We start from the raw sequence: 18,071 nt of genomic DNA on the forward strand, positions 1-18,071 counted from the left end.
TTGCTGGGCTCTAGAAGTAGCTGAGGTGTTTGCACAGGCACAGTAAAAGACCCAAGATGTGATTCAGAGACCATGATGACAAATTTACAGATATGATTAGCCTTGCTACCTAGTCATAGGACACAATAAGGGGAGTGCAACTGATCTACATACCTTACTTGAAACAAAGCAACATTATGTAAGACCTGTTTCCAGGCAATCAGAGAAAAATTTTATGTCTAAAAGACAAATTGATACACATAAGTTAACAGGCACAGAACCTAGAACAACATATGGGCTGAAATCCTGTTGCTTAATGTAGTAAATCACAGACTGAATTAGTGGGGATTGGTGAGTCAGCTTCTCCGTTAAGTTCCGTTGGTTCAATGGGCGTATTGTAGTTGTGACTTACTAAGATAACAAACAAGATTTTGGTGGTGGAGTCATTAGCTTACAAAAACTATACTGTTCATATTCGTTCCTAAGTACTTTATAGATGAAAGACTACTTATTGTAAATGCAATTAAGCACTAACTATTAATTACTGAATAGTTAGTGCAAGATCATTAGCAGGCTTCCAATTATGCAAGTTTGGTTAAAAATCTGCCTGTCCATTTACCATACCTGAACCATGGACTCTGAAAGCTGGGCTTCATCTATTTCCAGTATCATCCTTTTTATTTCTTCATAAGACACCCGAAAAGAACCAAGGTAGATAGCTAAAGGAAAAAGCATATACACACAAATGGGAGCTGACTAAAGAATATACCATTGATTCTTAAAATAAAACTTAGTTTAATGTCAGTGTGGATTTGATTTAAACTAAACTGATTTAAATTAAATTGATTTAAATCATGATTTAAATGAAAAAATCAGATATTTCAATTTAATTTAAAAATAATTTTTAATTTAAATCAATTTGATTTTTAAAAAAATATAATTGATTTTTATCTACCCTATTTAATGTCCAACTGCAGGGCTTGATTTAGTTACATTCAAAAGTTGTGTCACACCAAAAATTTAAACAGGATTCAGGACTTCAGTGAAGAAAAAATGAACAAAGAGGAGAGTAATGAATTGGGCAGGAAGCAGATAAAGAAGTTCATACCAGATCTTATCTGTATGTGGATCTGAGGAACGTGTGAACTCCTAATGTACTCTACAGTTTCACACTGACTCTTTCTTTCTATAACATCAAGAGGTGCCAAGCAAACCTAGAAGCGCAAAAAGCCTATCATGGGAGTCAGCTAAGGATGCTTCTTAATGGAGGACAATGATTCAAATTATATACTGTAGAAACAAAGAGAAATATTAGAAGAAAAATACATCTAGGTGACATGGCAGGGTAAGTAACAAAATGCAAGATGGAGAACAAAGAAGCAAGATGATTTGCTAAATTCTCCTTGAAGATAGCAAGTACCATACAAAAATAAATAAAGTCTTCTCAAATACAGAAATACAACATTAAAAATAACCATCCATATATGTACAGTCTACTGATAGGCATATTTTCGATTTAAAAATAAAATAAAACTGCTTTTAACTTTTAAAGAAAAAAATTTCAAGATATTTCCATAATGTTAAGGTTTGGTTTTGTAACATCTGAAATAATGAATTGTACTTTCACTTGCACACAAGTTTAAGCTTCTGCTATTATGGGATGTTGCTCTTACATAATGAAAACTGCATTCTGAAAGTAGTATCTTGACATCTAGAACACAACATTGATAGTAGTAAAAATGTTTGACTTATTCAATTAGGCAGAAGCCTCGTAAAAGCAGGCTATTGTTCTCACTCGCAACAGGCCGTTAGAAAGACTTATTCAGAAGAGAGATTATCCAGCCTCGTAAAAGCAGGCCCGACCCCCTCCCCCTTTCTTTCTTCGCAGCTCAAGGACTAATGCTTCTTGAGAATCAACATGCTTACAGTAGATAAGAATGGAATGCAGAGGTTAACAAAAGACAAAAGACGATTTAGGGAAAGTGATAATTGTTCTGCGCATGTTTAAAATGTGTTTTCACTAATCCAATGAATTATTGCTAACTAACTTAATGACCTTTTAAGGAGATTGTGAGCCCACCCCAATCGCCCTGAAGGGACAGGCTATAAGAGATTGTACCAGCTCCTTTGTTCTTTGGAGAAACCCATTATCTCCTTAATTAGGTGATTGGCTTTCTCCCCGCTCCTGCAGCAGCGGTTTTAACTTGCAATAAACAAACTTCAATAGAAAGCCTCCGTGTCTCAGTTCTCTCATTTTTAAGAGCTTTCCCTTTTAGAGAACCGGATAACAATTTTGGGGGCTCGTCCGGGATCCTCTAAACGCCCCGATTGGGGCTGGGCTTTGGTCCGGTTGAGGTCAGGCAGAACAGGCGGCGGTAAAGTGAATCGGAGGGCGCCTCTGCCTCCTTTCAGGCAGCCGCTTCCTTGCCGACGCTTCGGCTGCTTGGCATCAAGAACTCGGAAAGAGGCACGAACGCGAGAGGTATTTTTTTTTAAGCCGGCCGGCCAACGGGCCAACGGACCAACGGGCCAACGGACACTGGTAAGTTAAGGTGGGAAACTCCGAAAGGGTTGGTTGTCGTTGAATGAGTGGAGGATTGAGTGAACCTGCAGTTCCCTACGGTAACCATTGTGTGATCCGGTACCCTGGGTCAGGTCGAGAGAGTGATTGTTATAACCCTATTGTGTCTGCGTTCAAGAGACCCCTTACTCTTGCCGCAAAACCCCTTTCCCTATTGTCTTTTGTCTCCCGTGGGATGGGAAACCAAGTTTCTAGAAAAGGAAAGGAGGTCCGATGGGGACCAAAAGAAAAGGGGAGGTCCAGTGGGGACCAGGTCCAGTGGGGACCGGAATTCCGAGGGGGACGCCCCGGCTCCAACTCCGAGAGGCGGAAGGGAGCTAGGAATTCCAAGCAACAGTGCGCTGGGCAAACTGTTGCTGCATTGGGAGTCTGTAAAGGTACAGGAGTTTCAGACAGAGAAGGAAATGGTCCGTATGTGCACTGAAGTTTGGACACAATTTGATATTCGTCCTAAAGGGCCAAAATTTGGCCCATCCGCCCCGTACCCCTTATGTAGATTCTTGGATGTGGTACCTAATCAAATTTGGAGGAGGATGGTGGTGAAAATAAAGACGGGACGCTGTCCGCAGGACCAGTGACCCGCTCTAAGGCACGGCAGATAGAAGAGCAGGGAGCTAGTGCCCAGTATCCACTCAGAGAAGTCCCGATGGGAACGGCCGTCGGATACGTGGAAGTCCCTTTAACCAATTCTGATATCCGAATTATAAAACAACAACTGCTCAACCTACCTGAGGACCCGATTGGCTTTGTAACGGACCTCAGAGATGCTTTAGGGACTATGATTTACAAGCCCACAGAATTGCTGCACATTTGTAAGCAGCTGGCCGGAGTCACATATACCAACCAGGCATTGGGTCATGCTAGGAGACTCTGGCAAGGGCAAATTGCCACTCGAACTGAACAGGCGGCCAGGGAAGCACTTCCAGAAGTAACTCCTGGAGATTGGGATTTCCAGGATGAAAATGTTAGAGGGCGATGTGCAGAAATAAAAGAATTCTTGTTGAAAGGGCTAGAGGCAACAGTCCCTAAGACTGTTAGCATGAAATTGGCCTTTGGTCAACCCCAAGGAAAAGATGAAAGTCCAGTTGAATATCTGGAAAGGCTAAAACGCAACATGCGAAGATACACTGGGCTGGACCCAGAAGATCCAGGAAATGAAAATATTCTGAGATTGGAATTTGTGTCAGGGTGTTACCCGGACATAAAGTCCAAATTACAGAAAATGGATGACATAACAACCAAACCCATAGGACAGTTGTTAGCAAAGCTCAAAAGGTGGTAGCAAGAAGGGAAGAAGAGAAGGACAAGAGAAAGTTGAAGTTGATGGCGCAGATCCTCCATGGGCAGGGGCCCGTGGACGAGGCCGTGGGAGAGGAACCAGGGAGCTAGAGGAAGGTCAGAAGAAAGTAGAAAGAACAAAGGGGAACTAGAGGAGTTTTCCTCTGCCCTACCCGCCCAGATGAGGAAGGGGGGCAAGGGGCCCTGACTGTGTTCACTTTTAAGGTGGCTCAGGAAATACTTGGGTGAAGCTAAGCAAAGAGAGAGAGTAAGGAAAGGAGGGAGTAGAGGAGTAATTGGAAAGAAGGCAAGGAAAGTTATTGCAAAGAAAGATCAGGTAAGGAGTTTTGAGGGGAAATGGGAAAGGAAAAGCTAGAGAAGGAGGAGAAGGCAGGTACAAGCTGTACTAACAAGCGATGCAGCTAGAGGAGAAAGGAGATTCAGGAATACTGCATACCAGCTCGGACAGCAGAACTGTTTGCTCTAAGCTGAGCACTACAGTTAGCTGAAGGAAAAAGGATCAAAAGAGAAGAAGGAAACGTAACTTTCTCAGTAGACACAGAGAATGTTGTCCAAAAGTGTACATGAAATGGAATCCTCAGGAGGAGTCCTAAGAGAAATAGGAGTGAATGGAGTCTCTTTGGAGGTTCCCATTTGGAAACCATTAAGTGTTAAGCAGAAGGGGAGTGAGAAAAAGCTCTTTTGGCTTGTTAAACTTACTGGGGTATAAAGGGTTAAGAATAGGCACAAGAAAAAAAAATCACTTGGTGTTGAGGGAGGGAGATCCCAGCCAGCGTTAGGACATTCTGTATCGACTGTATAAACACATACAGAGAATCTTACATAGTAACTGAAGCTGATACTCATGTGCAGGGACACTGAGACATGTCAGCAAAGGAAATGCCTTGAATTGAGAGGCAAATCGAAAATGAGGATGATCTTTGTTCTGACTTTAGTGATGATTATCAGGGTAACTCTTTTCCATCTAAAGGGGCTGTAAAAGCCTATTGGAAAGCTACACTTCTGGATCTGTAAAATTTGTAGTTGGAATATGGAAAGCAATTGATAACAATAATTGATTCACAGATTTGGCATTGTTGCAGCCTTAAGAGAATGGGTCTTAGAAATGAGGAAAGGACAGTAAAAAGAGAACTGGTTAATTGGCTACAGAAACCAGGGGAAGATCCAGTTTCCTATATAAAAAAAGTATATGGAGGAATGTACTTAACAGGCTTGATATCTATTCCAACTCAGATAGGAGAATCACTTCTGCATTCAGGGGCCACTACCAGTCTTAACAGTTTAAGAGGTTACCTGGATCAAACTAATAGAGGGTATACTTTTGGAAAGTGTATCAGGCCAATCAGTTGAGGGAATCTTCTGCTGGCTATTGTGAACATGTGTGGCATTCTCATTGAGAGTGAATTTGTATGGGATCCAGAAGCCACAGAGGATCTAATCATTGGCATGGATGCCTTGCAAACTATGGGCTATGGTTTGACCCCTATAGCAAACAACTACATCAAGCCCAAGCCCAGAAATCATTAGGAATATATATATATATATATATATATATATATATATATATATATATATATATATATATATATATATATGTATGTATGTATGTATGTATGTATGTATGTATGTATAGTTCAGTTTTAAGGTGAAGGATTTGAGAACAAAGGAGGAATGGGAACAGATTGTTCCAGGAGTAAATGCAACATAGGAACATAATGTACTGGGAAAGGAGGGCATGTTGCTTTGTCAGATCCAAAGAAACCTAGTCACCTTTTTGTGACCGTAGGTAAGGGAGTAGCAAAAGGAGTTTTAGCTCAGAAGAAGGTAGGACGATACCAACCGGTTGGATACTTGTCTAAACATTTGGATCCGGTAGTGCTGGGCTGGCCTACTTGTTTGCAAGCTTGTGCTGCAGCAGCCGAATTGGTAAAACTAACTCGGAAACTGTATCCCTTTGAGGCGATTGTCCTGCATTCTTCGCACCAGCATAGGACTATCCTCACCCATACAGCTAGGCGGTGGATGACGGACAGTAGGCTGCTACAGATCGAGGCTATTCTCCTTGAAAAGCCCGATCTAATACTGACCACCACCGACCATTGTGGCCCAGCAGAAGGTTTATCAGAAACTGTCAGGAAGGAATTGTATTGCCCTGACTGATCTACAGACAAAGTTTAGGTAAGACCTACAGGAAGAGGCAATAGAGGGGCATGGAACTTGTGCACTGACGGTTCCTCTAGAGTAGTGAATGGGAAAAGAATAACGGGATATGCGGTGGTAGAGGATGGGGGGCTTGAAGTTGAATCTGGACCCCTTCCCCCGTCCATGTCAGCTCAGACTGCAGAATTATATGCCCTGCTGTCCAACACCAGGGTAGACTAGAGGGACGGGGGGGGGAGTAGCTATCGTTTACAAGTCTACCCTAGAGGTAGTTAGGCGCTCCTCGGTGGTAAAGCCGGGTCTTGAGGCCCTCCACGTGTGGATTGGGGCTAGGGACGGAATTGGGATCTTGCTGGGTTACCGTGCTCCCCGCGACCCAGCCATTTCCCTTCCGGAGCTGGTGGACTTTGTCTCCGCGGCATTGCTGGGTTCCCCGAGACTATTGGTCCTGGGGGACTTCAACATGCATGCGGGGGCAGAGGCTTCCGGACCAGCTCTTGAGTTCCTGGAGACCATGGCCTTCTTGAACATGTCCCAGCATGTCAACGGCCCTACACACGTGGGCGGCCACACACTAGACCTGGTTTTTTCCACCAACGGGAGTGAGAGTGGTCCGATGGTGACTGACCTCGAGTCGGTCCCCTTGTCATGGTCGGATCACCACCTAATAAAATGTGTCACCAAGATGGCTCTCCCCCCTCGCAGGGAGCAGGGACCTATTGTCATGGTCCGCCCTCGAAGGCTACTGGATCCGATTGGATTCCAGGATGCCATGAGAGGAGTTACGGCTGACCTGGCTGGTGCTCCTGTCGAGGCACTGGTTGACGGCTGGTTCACCGCCGCGGCTAGTGCCGTAGACACGATCGCGCCTAAACGCCCTCTCCGCCGCAGAGATCGCCCGGCGCCCTGGTTTAACCAGGATCTCCGGGCGTCGAAGCGGGTCAGGAGACGGCTAGAGCGCAAATGGAGAAAGGACCCGACGGGTTTCAATCGTATAGCTGTTAAGGTCGCTACTAACCTTTACCAGGCTAAGGTAAAGGCTGCCAGTCGAACTTACCTCGCTAACCGGATAAGCGAGGCGTCTAACCAGCAGGCGGAATTATTCCGTATAGTACGCGACCTATCCGGAATTGGCCCGGGTGATAGGCCTCCCCCTAGTTTTACACCGGACCAATTTGCAGCATTTTTTAAATCTAAAGTGGAGGCCATCCGCCGGGACCTCGCTCCTTTTTTGAATACAGCGAGTCGAGTTGAGATGTCCAGCGCTCCGTCTTGTCCGGTGATTTTTGATACCTTTCAGCCTGTTTCGTCCGATACTGTCGCCAGGACGCTTGATCGCTGTCGTGCCACCACCTCCTCCTTGGATCCTTGCCCGGCCTGGCTAATCAAAGCAGCCAGGCCTTCAACAACGGAATGGGCTACTGTAATAATTAATCGGTCTTTCCTTGAGGGCAGATTTCCCTCTGCCCTCAAGGAAACACTCATTAGGCCCATTAGAAAGAAACCTAGTTTGGCGGCGGACGAAATTGGCAATTATAGGCCCGTCGCCAATGTTTCTTTCTTAAGCAAGGTAGTCGAGAGGGTGGTGGCTGATCAGCTTCAGGCGTTCCTGGATGAAACAGATGCCCTGGATCCATTCCAGTCGGGCTTCAGGCCGCGCCACGGAACAGAAACGGCATTGGTCGCCCTGTGTGATGACCTATTGAGGGAGGCCGACAGGGGCAAAATGTCTCTGCTGGTCCTCCTCGATATCTCAGCGGCCTTTGATACCATTGACCACGGTATCCTCCTGGGGAGGCTCACCGAGTTGGGAATAGGTGGCCAGGCTTTCGCCTGGCTCCGTTCCTTCTTGGAGGACTGCCCCCAGAGAGTACAGCTTGGGGAGAATGTCTCGGCCCCGTGGAGCCTCAATTGTGGGGTCCCACAGGGGTCGATCATCTCCCCAATGCTGTTTAACATCTATATGAGGCCGCTGGGGCGGGTCATCAGGGGGTGTGGAGCGATGTGCCATCAATATGCGGATGACACGCAGCTCTACATCTCCTTTTTTCCAACTGCAGGAGATGCCGTTCTGTCCCTTCAGCGTTGCCTGGGGACCGTATTGGAATGGATGCAGGAGAACGGGCTGAGGCTGAACCCGGACAAGACGGAGGTACTAAGGGTGGGCGCTCCCACAGTTGGGGACTTGGGAAACTCCCTCACTTTTGGGGGTGTGACTCTGCCCGCCAGGGATGGGGTCCGCAGCTTGGGGATCCATCTGGACCCGGCGCTCACTATGGAATCTCAGGTGGCGTCTGTGGTCCGTACCGCTTTTTTCCATCTTAGGCGGATAGCCCAGCTGCGACCCTACCTTGATGTGGGGGCGCTTACTACCTTGGTGCATGCGCTCGTAATCTCAAGATTAGATCACTGTAATGCGCTCTACGTGGGGCTACCTTTGAGGTTGCTGCGGAAACTACAGGTGGTGCAGAATGCTGCGGCCAGATTACTTAGTGGAGTGAGAAGATTCCAGCATATCTCGCCCACTCTGGCCGCACTGCATTGGCTGCCCATCCGATTCCGCATCGACTTCAAAGTGTTGATGCTTACCTATAAAGCCCTAAACGGTTTAGGACCTCGATACTTGGTGGAACGCCTTCTCCCACCAAGATCTACCCGTGTCACTCGTGCGAGCCAGGAGGTGAGGCTGAGGAGCCTAACGCCGAGAGAGGCCCGGAAGGAGAAGACCAGAAATCGGGCCTTCTCGGCGGTGGCTCCTCGCCTCTGGAACAACTTACCTCCTGAGATTCGCGTGGCTCCCTAGCTGGACATTTTTAAGAAACAACTAAAAACATTGATGTATAGGCAGGCTTTCCCAACAGAAAACTCCTGACGATTTTTCTTTTCTTATATCTTTCTTTGATTTCTATCTTAGTCTAGGTGCAATGTTTTAAAATTATATTGTTTCTTTTATTGTAAGCTGCCTAGAGTGGGCTAATATGTCCAGATAGGCGGGATAGAAATAAAATAAATAAATAAATAAATAAATAAAAAGAGCTTTAGAAATAAGCACAGGAAAATCTGTAAATATCTGGACAGACTCTAAGTATGCATGTGGAGTAGTACACGTTTTTGGAAAAATTTGGAGTGAAAGAGGATTACTTACATCCCAGGGAAAGAATCTGGCCCACCATCAGTTGGTACTGGATACCCTGGAAGCGTTAAGCCTCCCGTCCGAGGTAGCTATTATTCACATTCCAGGGCACCAGAAAGGAAACTCCCCGGAGGTAGTAGGAAACAGGCTGGCTGACGAAGTGGCAAGAAAAGCGGCGGAAAAAGAATTGACTCCCGCCCTCTTAGCAGCCCTTATTCCTACCAGTAAAGAGATCACTGCCCCTTTGGTGTATTCACAAAAGGAGCTTGAATTGGCAGAGGCGCAGGGAGCTACAATGGTGAACGGCACACTAAAGTTGAGAGATGGAAGACAATGGCTGCCCGAAGGGGTAGTCAGGGAAGTCCTCAAGGCATTGCACGAGGGAGGACATTGGGGAGTTAAGGCTCTGGTCTCAGCCTTTCTGCAAAAATATATAGGGAAGAAAGTGTGGTCACATGCCAACACCATTTTGGCTCACTGTATTCCTTGCCAAAAGGTAAATAAGAATAACCCAAGGAAGGTAGAAATGGGAGGACGACCTCTGGCCGTCCACCCCTTTGAACATTTGCAATGTGATTTTATTGATATGCCAAAGTCAGGACCTTGGAATCATTGTTTGGTGATAACTGATCAGCTCACTGGCTGGGTAGAGGCTTACCCTACGGCTCGGGCAACGGCAGGGACAGTGTGTAAAATCTTACTGGAACAAATTATTTGTAGATATGGATTAATCCAATCAATGGACAAGTGACAGGGGTACGCACTTCACTCAGAGGGTGTTACAACGAGTAGCTGATACTCTGGGCATAGCTTGGAAGCTACACCCTCCGTGGCATCCTCAGAGTTCAGGAACTAAAGGATGAACCAGACTTTTAAGAAACAAATTAATAAGTTGATGCAACAAGCGCAGTTGCCCTGGCCGAAGGTTTTGCCCCTAGCTTTATACGCTATAAGAACTAAGCCGCATAGCACTACAGGACTCTCGCCCTTTGAAGCCTGTACGGGATGGGAATTTGGGATGTTAGTACACAGAGAATGAGCCCTAATTTAGATTTGTTCAAGGATGCCTTTATAAGAAAGTATCTGCTGGCCCTGTTTTCTATTCTTTCCGATAACAGGGAGCGAGGCATCTCAGTGCAACAAACGCCATTGGAGGTAGCAGTGCATTCCTTCCACCCCGGAGATTGGGCTTATATCAAGGCATGGAAGAGTGAGCCGCTCGCCCCAAGATGGCTTGGTCCGTTCCAGATACTGTTGACAACTGAAACTGCTATAAGAACCAAAGAACTAGGCTGGACTCATCATACCAGAGCCAAACACGCAGTCAACCCTGAGGGACGGTGGGAAGCTGTGCCTGTGTCCAAAGACGGACTAAAGACTGTTTTCAGACGATGTGTGTAATGTCTCTCAGTCGATTAGCACACCATTGTTGTCCTTTCTTTAGTGTATTTATAGAAAGAAACGAGGTTAATAATCTGGTCCAGACTTGGCAGGTACATTTGAGAATAGACAGGAGTCTCAGGGGACTTTACATTTTCAAGGGATATTCCATTGGTGATCAGGTGGTACTGGAGGACGAAAGAACCCGTAAGTGGGTAGGGGAAAGGAAAATCTTCAACGGGGTTTTTACCGATTTGTGGGATTCACGGTGGTGGCATAATCAGTACTGCAAAGTCTGTCCCATTACAAAGGACTCAGAGCTGTGTGAAAGTACTGATACTGATAGCTACTCTGAGGAAGAAGACGAGGATTGCGGGATAGGTTTCCCTAGCTCGGGGTCAGACTCCGATTAGGTCATTCCCCGAAGAGAGTGGTCTTTCTGCTCTCATACTTTCACCTCCCGGCAGTTTACTCGGAGTATCAGGTGATATCCGGAACTTAAAAGACCCCTGATAGGATTGGATCCTTTTGAGCCTTACTGTTTATTGCATTGCCATTTTTGTCTCACCATTGGAGTGCCAGAATAACTAAATTTGACGAGAACCCAACTTTGAGGTGGTACGGCTGAAGGTGGGATATCCTGAAGGGCTGTGGGACAAAAGCTTGTGGGCTGTAAAAATGCCAACTGCAAGCTATCCGTGGAGAATTCGATCTGATAGCTCGGCGCAGGCAGAGACTAATTCCCAAGGGATGACTCCGTTACGCATCTTCGGTGCACCACGAGACGTGTTAGAAGTGCAGGAACGAAAGCCCCTGGTCAGCACCCAGTCCGGACGAAGAATGGAACTCCCACTACAGGCGAAGGTAAAGCCAACCCCTCTAGTGTCTTGGAGAAATATCAGGCAAATGCTTATTGGCAGACCAAGGGTTGATGGCAAAATAATGATAGTGTTAGGGCTCTTTTGAGCCTTGTGCTACAAGCTACAGGATCCACCTGCCCCTGTGTAATAACGACAAGACAGGGAAGCAGGGAACAACAGACCTTAACCTATAAGTCCATCTTCAATTGTGTTGGTAATATTGCCTCTTGCATATCTGGCAAGGTAGAGTACAAAATTTGTCAGGACTCCTCGGGGACTCAAACTTGTTATGACCCTAGAGAAAACCCCGAGAGAATTTGGATTGAACTCCGTGTTAACAGTAAACTGATAACGCGAGTTGAGCAAAAAGAGGACTACCCTATTTCCTTGATTTTCGATGTGTGTACAGCAATTAGTAATGGAGACTGGACTAGAATTAAATGTGGTGGAATAGGCTGGGTTCAGCACTACATGGTACAACATAAGTATATGGGGAATAGCAGCAAGTGCAGTTCAGGAACTCACCTGTTTGTTCCTGCATGGAACTGTGTGAAGTGGGCCACCTGATCTACCACAGACCACACTGCAAGCCTCAGGAAGGTGCCTGTAAAGTCCGATTGTACCTGGGGCTCCTGTAATCTTGTTAATTTCACCATATTGAAACCCGAAGAGTGGGACAAAAAAAAGGATAAATGGGGTAAAACTATGTGGGATAAGACGTTCAGTATACTTATAGATGGAAGAGGAAAAGATCCTGGGGCTCCTATGAAAATTGTCCAAGTAAAAGAATACCTCAGGTTGGTTAAGGGGAATTTTCAATAACTGGAAGCAAGCCTTGTTCTTCCTCTGTGTAGCTTTGTTACAAGCTGCATTACCAAAGACGCAGATGATCAGAGATAAGTTACAAAATTATCCCAGCCCAGGAAGAAAACTATAATTGTGAATAAGTCAAAGTAAGTAGAAAAAGGAAAATGGGGGATTGATAGTAGTAAAAATGTTTGACTTATTCAATTAGGCAGAAGCCTCGTAAAAGCAGGCTATTGTTCTCACTCGCAACAGGCCGTTAGAAAGACTTATTCAGAAGAGAGATTATCCAGCCTCGTAAAAGCAGGCCCGACCCCCTCCCCCTTTCTTTCTTCGCAGCTCAAGGACTAATGCTTCTTGAGAATCAACATGCTTACAGTAGATAAGAATGGAATGCAGAAGTTAACAAAAGACAAAAGACGATTTAGGGAAAGTGATAATTGTTCTGCGCATGTTTAAAATGTGTTTTCACTAATCCAATGAATTATTGCTAACTAACTTAAAGACCTTTTAAGGAGATTGTGAGCCCACCCCAATCGCCCTGAAGGGACAGGCTATAAGAGATTGTACCAGCTCCTTTGTTCTTTGGAGAAACCCATTATCTCCTTAATTAGGTGATTGGCTTTCTCCCCGCTCCTGCAGCAGCGGTTTTAACTTGCAATAAACAAACTTCAATAGAAAGCCTCCGTGTCTCAGTTCTCTCATTTTTAAGAGCTTTCCCTTTTAGAGAACCGGATAACAACATCAACTATAACACCTAAAAATCATTCTTTCTTTGGGTGCAATCTCAGTTGCTGAGGTTCACTACCATCATGACATATCTCTTCCTGAATGGATCACATGTTCTCTGTTAAGGTTCAGCCAGTCTTTGATTTTATTCATCCAAGAAACTAATCTTCTACCTCTTCCACCTTTACTTTTGATTTTCCCTTTGACAATGAATTAACAGTATGTTTGTGTTCAAGAATGAGAACTTTAATTTTTAATGATCAATTCTATTTCTTTTTTCCTCCCTACCTACTGAAGTTCCTCTTAATTTTTATTCTTTCAGTCCATGGGAAGCAAAGGAATCTTCTGTAACTCCACATTTAAAAAGTGAAAATTGTACTGAGCATTTCCTTCCTAAGAGTCCAAACCTCACATGGGCATAGGAAGATTGACCACACGTTACATGTTAATGTTATATGTTAATGTGTCTTTGAGACAGAGGATGTTAATCCTTCGTCTCAAAGACACATTAAGGTGTTTGTTGCACATTTTATTCAATTTCATAAACTTTGTTCTAGTTATCTCAATTCTTCCCTTTATTTCTATATTGCTGTCTATGTGGTTATTAATTAAATGGCCCTGATACGTGTATTTGTCTACTTGGTCTATATATGAAGTGTTACAAATAATATTTATATTGATGTTATCCCTACTTATCACCATCAATTTTGTTGGTTGGGGGGTCATTAACAGTACTAACGGTACTTGAAGGTCATCTGAACTTCAATTATCAGAACCCTGTGCCTTGCACCACCTCCTCCAAGTGGAAGGGGCCTAGAGAGAGTCTTCTAGGATTGGTTCCATGGATACAACAGAGCAGGGATGCTCCTGAACAGCTTTTATTGATTCTGACAACTGTCTAAAATTAGCAGATTGAGAATTCTGAGTTATCTCACCCCCTGCAGTGTTCCACATCTCAGGCAATAGTTTCCAGTACTCCCCCCCCCAGTCAATCACACACCCCTCTTTTTTTGCACTGAGTTCCTTTCACTAGCCCCAGTCAAATGGCACTCTTCAGAGAGGACCAATAGTTTCTGACAGAAGTCAGTCTCTGCAAAGGGAGGTCCAGCATGTGAACGAACTGTGTGAGGAGCAGCCTATACTGATGTCTGTACTGAGTGGCAGTGGATTCAGGTGGATGAGTTTTCTCCAGTCATTTTTTATTACACACTTTATTTAATTTAAAACAGTATAGATAGTACGTATAGAAAAAGAAGGAAAGGGAGAAAACATAAAAAAAAATAAAAAATAAAAATGAAAATAAAAATAAAATAATTAAGGTACAGAGTTAACCAGACATTATATTTGCTATTATTATATTCTTTTTTCTTTATTGATCTGTTTATCATCAGGTAATGATACATACATACATACATACATACACACACACACACACACACACACACACACACACACACACACACACACAGAGGTATGTGTGTGTGTGTGTGTGTGTACGGGTAATTATATATATATAAATCATTACCTGTACATAGATCTCAACTTTCTTTATCTCTTTTACGAGTCATTTTACATATTCTATATTTTATGTACTTGCCTAAGCCACACATAAAATAACTCCCATTTCTCATTTTGTGTCTGTTTTGTGGTTTGTTCTAATACATCTGACAGTTTATCTATTTCTGCTATGCACATTATTTTTTCCATCAATTCTTCCTTTGTTGGAATCTCAAAGTTTTTCCAATATTTGGCATAGAGAAGTCTGACTGCTGTTAGTATCGTAATTGCTAAGTAGCTATTTACCTTATCTATAACATCTAGTATAATATTAAGTAAGAATAGTTTTGGTTTAAATAGAATTTCATATCTCATTATTTCTTGTAATATTGCCTTTACCATTTTCCAGTATGCTTGTGCTTTTTTATATGTCCACCACATATGATAAAATGAGCCTTCATTGATCTTACATTTCCAACTCCCATTTAATAAATTCTGGTTCATTTTGCTAATTTAGTTGGAGTTACATACCATCTATAGAATATTATATAACAATTTTTAAAAGTTGGTTGATTTAGTAAGTTTTATATTATATTACATTTCCATATGGATTCCCATTGTTCCATAGCGATATTATACCCTATATTTTAAGCCCACTTTATCATACAGTCTTTTACTATCTCCTTTTACTTTCATACTCTAGTAAAAAGGTGTATATTGTTTTAATATGTTTTTCTTTAGTTTCTAAAAGTATTCTATCAAAAGGTGTTCAATCAGGATAAAATCCCTCTTTCATGTCTTTTAGAAATGTTGAGTCGAGTTGAGAACATGCCCACCAGTCCATCTCTATGCCTTGTGTTCTAAGTTCTTCCTTTGTCTTTAATGTCCCATCTTTCTTTATTAACCTTTTATACCTTGCTAGTTTCTTTATCAATCTTGGTGGGGTAAAGGCTTCTATTGGTGCTACCCATTGTGAAATTTTTCTGTACATCTGTTTTTGTGTTGTGGTCCATATCCACAGTAAAGATTTCCTTATTAAATGATTATTCAATTGTTTATAATCATTTCCTTTTTTATATCACAAGAAAGCATGCCTACCCCATTGTAAATCATGTCATTCCAAATTAAGTAATCTTCAATCCTCTAATGTAATCCAATCTTTAATCCATAGTAAGGCTCATGGTTTATGATAAAGGAACAGGTCTGGTAGTCCCATCCCTGCTCTCATTTCTGCATCTTGTAGAGCCTTTACTTTGATCCTTGGCTTTTTTTCCGTGCCATATAATTTTAGATATGTTTTCATTGAGTTATTTTGTATTATTATTATTATTGTTGTTGTTGTTGTTATACAAGTAAAATTTCATTTAAAATAAAACACTACAAAGCAGACAAAATAAGAAACACCAAACCACCAGCCACTACAAACAGACAAACAAAAAACATTACTAAGACAAACCCTTCCCCCCTTTTGGGTCAGAGATTCCAACATGGTTTGGATCTCAGATTACTCCAGTTGGTTTCCAGTGAGCACTGAGTACATAGAATACCAAAATTTACCCTAAACTCCTGTCTTTTTCTGGGCCCAAAAATATATCAATTTCCAGCTTTGTTTTACATAGTCTCTTGATTGTTCCCGCAACGCTTCTGAAAGGGTATCAAATTCTGCTAATGTCCCATAACTTCTTTAGCAACTCCTTTGTCATTGGTATTTCTTCACTTTTCCATTTCTGGGCCCAGAGTAGCCTGGCTGCTGTGAGTATATACATTAGACAGTATTTTATTTTCTTATCAATAATTTTCAGCATACTATTCAATAATGCTATTTCAGGTTTGATGTTTAATTTTTCTTGAGTAATTTTGGAATGGTAAAGTACGGAGTCAGGAGATAAAAGGAACAACAGGTATGTTTGGACTTGGAGTTCAACACAAAGCAGGGCAAAGGCTAATAGAGTTTTGTCAAGAGAACAAGCTGGTCATCACAAACACTCTTTTCAAACAACACAAGAGGCAACTCTACAGACTGACGTCACCAGAGGGGCAATACCGAAATCAGATTATGTTCTCTGCAGCCAAAGATAGAGAAGCTCTATACAGTCAGCAAAAACAAGACCTGGAGCTGATTGTGGCTCTGATCAATAGCTTCTTATAGCAAAACTTCAGTTTAAGTTTAACTGAAGAGAGTAGGAAAAAGCACTGGGCTAGTCAGGTATAATCTAAACCAAATCCCTTATGAATACACATCTCAAAGAAAAGGAAATGCAATAAAGCAAAGTGGCTGTCCAACAAGGCCTTACAAATAGCAGAGAAAGGAAACAAAATGCAATGGATATAGGGAAAGTTACAGAAAACTGAATGCAGACTTCCAAAGAATAGCAGGGAGAGACAAGAGGGCCTTCTTAAATGAACAATGCAAAGAAGAGAGGAAAATAATAGAAAAGGAAAAATCAGAGATCTGTTCAGGAAAATTGGAGATATTAAAGGAATATTTTATGCAAAGATGGACATGATAAAGCAGTGGTCCCCAACCTTTTTAATGCCAGGGACCGGTTTTGTTGAAGACCATTCTTCCAAGGACCGGCATCAGTGAAGGGGGGGCGTGGGGTGTCATCCATGCGGAGGGTACCACTACTACGGGGATATTTTTTTAACCTAAGATGACTTAGGCAACTTTTAAACAAAACACATTTTAAACCAAACTAAGCACCTTTTAAACACACCCACCAACACCTTGGGAATGATGACCTCTGCTGTAGAGGGAGAATACCGGTATGTTTTTCCCCAGTATCAGATCTTCCTCTTCTCAAAGTTTTTAAACCATTTGTCCCACAGCAAGAGTCTTCCAGAAAAATTGCCCACACATTTCCAATCTGAAGAATCAAAATTCAAGTTTATTTTCTACAGTCTTTTACATACACAGTGCAAGTGAAGAACAGATTTAAGGAACTAGACTTGGTGGACAGAGTACACGAAGAATATGGATGGAGGCTCGTAACATTGCACAGGAGGCAGCAACAAAAACCATCCCAAAGAAACGAAAATGCAAGAAAGCCAAGTGGCTCTCCAACAAGGCCTTACAAATAGCAGAGAAGAGAAGGGAAACAAAATGCAAAGGAGATAGGGAAAGTTACAGAAAATTGAACGCAGACTTCCAAAGAATAGCAAGGAGAGACAAGAGGGCCTTCTTAAAAGAACAGTACAAAGAAATAGAGGAAAACAATAGAAAAGGAAAAACCAGAGATCTGTTTAGGAAAATTGGAGATATTAAAGGAATATTTTGTACAAAGATGGACAAAAATGGTAGGGACCTTACATAAGCAGAAGACATCAAGAAGAGGTGGCAAGAATACACAGAGGAATTATACCAAAAAGATCTGGATGTCCCGGACAACTCTGATAGTGTGGTTGCTGACCCTGAGTCAGACATCCTGGAGAGTGAAGTCAAGTGGGCCTTAGAAAGGATGGCTAACAACAACAGCAGTGGAGGTGATGCCATTTGTGATGAACTATTTAAAATCTTAAAAGATGACACTATTAAGGTGCTACACTCAATATGCCAGCAAGTTTGGAAAACTCAGCAGTGGCCAGAGGATTGGAAAAGATCAGTCTACATCCCAATCCCAAAGAAGGGAAGTGCCAAAGAAAGCTCCAA

The 18,071-nt window shown here is 42.9% G+C and overlaps 1 protein-coding gene across 6 annotated transcripts in view; it reads right to left on the reverse strand.

Moving 5' to 3' along the window:
* The window catches only part of LOC110078403 (protein diaphanous homolog 3), a 355,467-nt gene that overhangs the window by 187,151 nt on the left and 150,245 nt on the right, over positions 1–18,071 (reverse strand). For all 6 annotated transcript variants that reach the window (XR_013543712.1, XM_078390739.1, XM_078390740.1 and 3 more), the window contains one exon: positions 604–698. Coding sequence is in view for 5 of the 6 variants with exons in the window: in XM_078390739.1 (XP_078246865.1) it covers positions 604–698 (95 nt within the window). In the remaining variant the exon portion in view is untranslated. The remainder of the gene's footprint in view (positions 1–603; positions 699–18,071) is intronic.

The sequence above is a fragment of the Pogona vitticeps genome, chromosome 3 (genome assembly GCF_051106095.1).
Source record: "Pogona vitticeps strain Pit_001003342236 chromosome 3, PviZW2.1, whole genome shotgun sequence".
Lineage (NCBI taxonomy): Eukaryota > Metazoa > Chordata > Lepidosauria > Squamata > Agamidae > Pogona > Pogona vitticeps.